Source organism: Frankliniella occidentalis, unplaced genomic scaffold (genome assembly GCF_000697945.3).
Source record: "Frankliniella occidentalis isolate FOCC.00 unplaced genomic scaffold, Focc_3.1 Scaffold311, whole genome shotgun sequence".
NCBI classification, from domain to species: domain Eukaryota; kingdom Metazoa; phylum Arthropoda; class Insecta; order Thysanoptera; family Thripidae; genus Frankliniella; species Frankliniella occidentalis.
In genome coordinates, this window is record NW_026267436.1 from 115,526 (window position 1) to 118,351 (window position 2,826).

The 2,826-nt window shown below is 45.1% G+C and overlaps 2 protein-coding genes across 2 annotated transcripts in view; one reads left to right on the forward strand and one right to left on the reverse strand.

Annotated features, from left to right (window-relative positions):
- LOC113208027 (uncharacterized) overlaps nucleotides 1-2,394 on the forward strand; it is a 9,663-nt gene extending 7,269 nt beyond the window's left edge. The window contains exons 2-4 of the mRNA XM_026424856.2: nucleotides 463-648; nucleotides 841-1,011; nucleotides 1,190-2,394. Of these exons, the coding sequence (XP_026280641.2) occupies nucleotides 463-648; nucleotides 841-1,011; nucleotides 1,190-1,348 (516 nt within the window). The 3' untranslated portion in view covers nucleotides 1,349-2,394. The remainder of the gene's footprint in view (nucleotides 1-462; nucleotides 649-840; nucleotides 1,012-1,189) is intronic.
- A 327-nt stretch (nucleotides 2,395-2,721) lies between these two features.
- The window catches only part of LOC127751024 (uncharacterized), a 1,509-nt gene continuing 1,404 nt past the window's right edge, over nucleotides 2,722-2,826 (reverse strand). The window contains exon 4 of the mRNA XM_052273894.1: nucleotides 2,722-2,731. Within this exon, the coding sequence (XP_052129854.1) occupies nucleotides 2,722-2,731 (10 nt within the window). The remainder of the gene's footprint in view (nucleotides 2,732-2,826) is intronic.

A 2,826-nucleotide genomic window follows, 5' to 3' on the forward strand; every position in this document is an offset into this window, starting at 1 on the left:
GAAATTCTTGGAAGGGTTACAGGAAAATATTCCATGATGTAAAATTTCAACTTAAAATTGTAAAATTTCAAACAACACTATGTATCGACTTGGATTTCATTGATAAGCAAGAATGGGCCGTCGTAACACTTTCTGTAAATACAAAATACAATGTTACGGAGATATTTTTCAGAGTTGCTGCCGGTGCTGCTTCGCACAGTGAAAAGTAAAGCAGGCGCCCGTCAATTGTTTCAGGGCCTGTCACTTGTTTCAGGGCCCGTCACTTGTTTCAGGGCCCGTCACTTGTTTCAGGGCCCGTCACTTGTTTCAGGGCCCGTCACTTGTTTCAGGGCTTGTCACTTGTTTCAGGGTCCGTCACTTGTTTCAGGGTCCGTCACTTGTTTCAGGGTCCGTCACTTTTTTCAGGGCACGTCACTTGTTTCAGGGCCCGTCTCTTGTTTCAGGGCCCGTAACTTGTTTCAGGGCCCGTTCCGACTCGTACTCGACCACATCGAAGCCTGTCCGGACAGCACTGGCGGTGCCGGTCGCGGTGCCGGTGCTCTGTTCAAGGAGATATACTGGCACCGCTATCACGGCCGCAAGAATGGCGACCTCCCGTACTACTGGATCAACGCGACGACCCTCTTGACTGTCGACGACTCGTTACAGGTATAAGATTTCCCACATTCCACACTCCGTCGAGGGGAGATGTTATATCTCCAAACCCTGACGCGGCACTATACCGAGAATAACGATGCAATCGACAGTTTGGGATATTTGTCGCTTCCATGCCACCCAGTAACTTCACACCATTGTGCATGCACTCGACGTTCTTGACTTGGAGCTTGCGTTCTTCTGCAGCTCGATTTGAACTGGGCCTCGTGGAGTTCTCGCGGCGGATGGAAGGAGAACGCATACGTGATGAGGCCGGGGTCCTTCTGCAAAGTTGCTTCGTCTCATGATCCTGAATTCTGGCGCAGATTTATGACCGCCATATTTGACGACCCGAATCGAAACTGCCCCTTCACTCCAGTAAGAAAAACTTTTGGCACCAGAGTAACACATGTCAATTTCGACTATTTCAGTCGTAATAGTTCAATATTTTAGATGTTAGTGCACACGCAATCAATCTCAATGTTAACTGTAAGCTGCATTATTGCATGTTTTGTTCTACAACGAAGTATTTTAATAAGATCACTTCCATTTTCAGGGATACTATGAATGCACGAATGTTTCATCTGAATTTACTTTTAGAAAGATTCCTGTATTTTTCTACGGCACTTGGAGAGTCAACATCCGTCTGGTTAAGCAATCCACGCAGAACGGAGTGTTTTGCCTTGTGTTTTTCGTGAAAACCGTGCCTAAATAGTAGCAAACCATTAAACGAACGCATGGAATGGCTTCAAGCGACATGGTGATGCTTGGGCCAACGTTATATGCGTCGGTGGCAACGAGGGGTAGCCTACCTCACACACGAAATCGGTGTACAACCTTCTTAAAAAAAAATTCTGAAGAAAAAACAGAAGAAAAACGAAACCATTAAAGAAAAATCAATTCAAAGATCAGAAAAAACACAACTAAATTTTATGAAAAACTAAAAATAAAGAAGAATGAGAGGGGGGGCACGTTTTCTCCTTCTGGTAGAGACAGTCTTGGGGACTGTCTAAAGAAGTCTAGGCGGGCTGTTGGGTTGGCAACTGTAGTTGTGCACTTGTAGGCGAGCCCTTCCAAGGCAGGCCAGTGCGGCCTGGTGACCGCCTGCCAGGCCACTCGTGTCATCATCTTCGAATGGACCTCTTTCTCTCAGTCGTTTTTATCATGAAAAGTATGGAATTATCAGCACCGCAGCACCCTAACAACGTACGCCCCTCTATCGGGACACTATAATTCATCCTTGTTACAAATCATTCAATATAAGTCCGAAATGGCTCGAAATCGCGAAATAAATGCGACTGCGAGTAGGGCAGGGCAACAAAAACACGGAGCTTGCAAAAAGAATTCGTTGTGGGAACAAAATATCCGTTGTTTTAATCAAGCGTTTGCTGGTAGAACGAATTCTTAGTTGTGAGAGCGAATAGATCGTTGACGAAGTGAATAAATCTGATTGCTGGAACAAAAGAGTTTTTAGTTGAATCAACGATCGCCTTCGCTCTCTCAGCAATGAGTTCGCTGCTCCAACGAATTTTGCGTTGCATTAGCGAACACTTGGATGAGACAACGAATTAGTTCGTTCTCACAACCCAACAGCGTTAGTGATTCCTATATCAACCCACGTATGAGTTGGATGAACTAATTATTTTTCTCCGTGATGACTTTATTCGCAGTGAGACTGCAAGGACGCTGCACGCTCTAATACTCTCTCACTCCCACCCTTCCTTTGTGTTTCCAGTGTACATAAAACGGATCGAATGGTGCACCGCCAAACTGTAACAGAGAAGTTGTACACTTACAAGTGCACACCGACGGAGGTGAACACTTGCAAGTGTACAACATTGGAGTTGCACACTTGCAAGTGCACAGCTAGCTAATTTTTGCTAAGGCAGCTAATAATTGGCTCACATTGCTAAATTTTCACTTACTAGAGATCATCGCGATTACCTGTCCCGGAATCAGCTAATTCGCTAGCTCTGACAGCACATTCTTTTTTTTTCGTGTATCCATGACTCAACGACCGTCTCTACCAGGAGGCAAAGAGGGGCTACAAGGCGCGTGGGGGGAAGTTGATGTAACGTACGAAGGCAACTAGAATTCCCTAATCGAGGGTTTGGGTTTAGGAGTTAACAAAAAATGTCAACGGGCATTGCTTTTATTTTATAATACGCAAAGAAAAATGAGTCATAGTATACC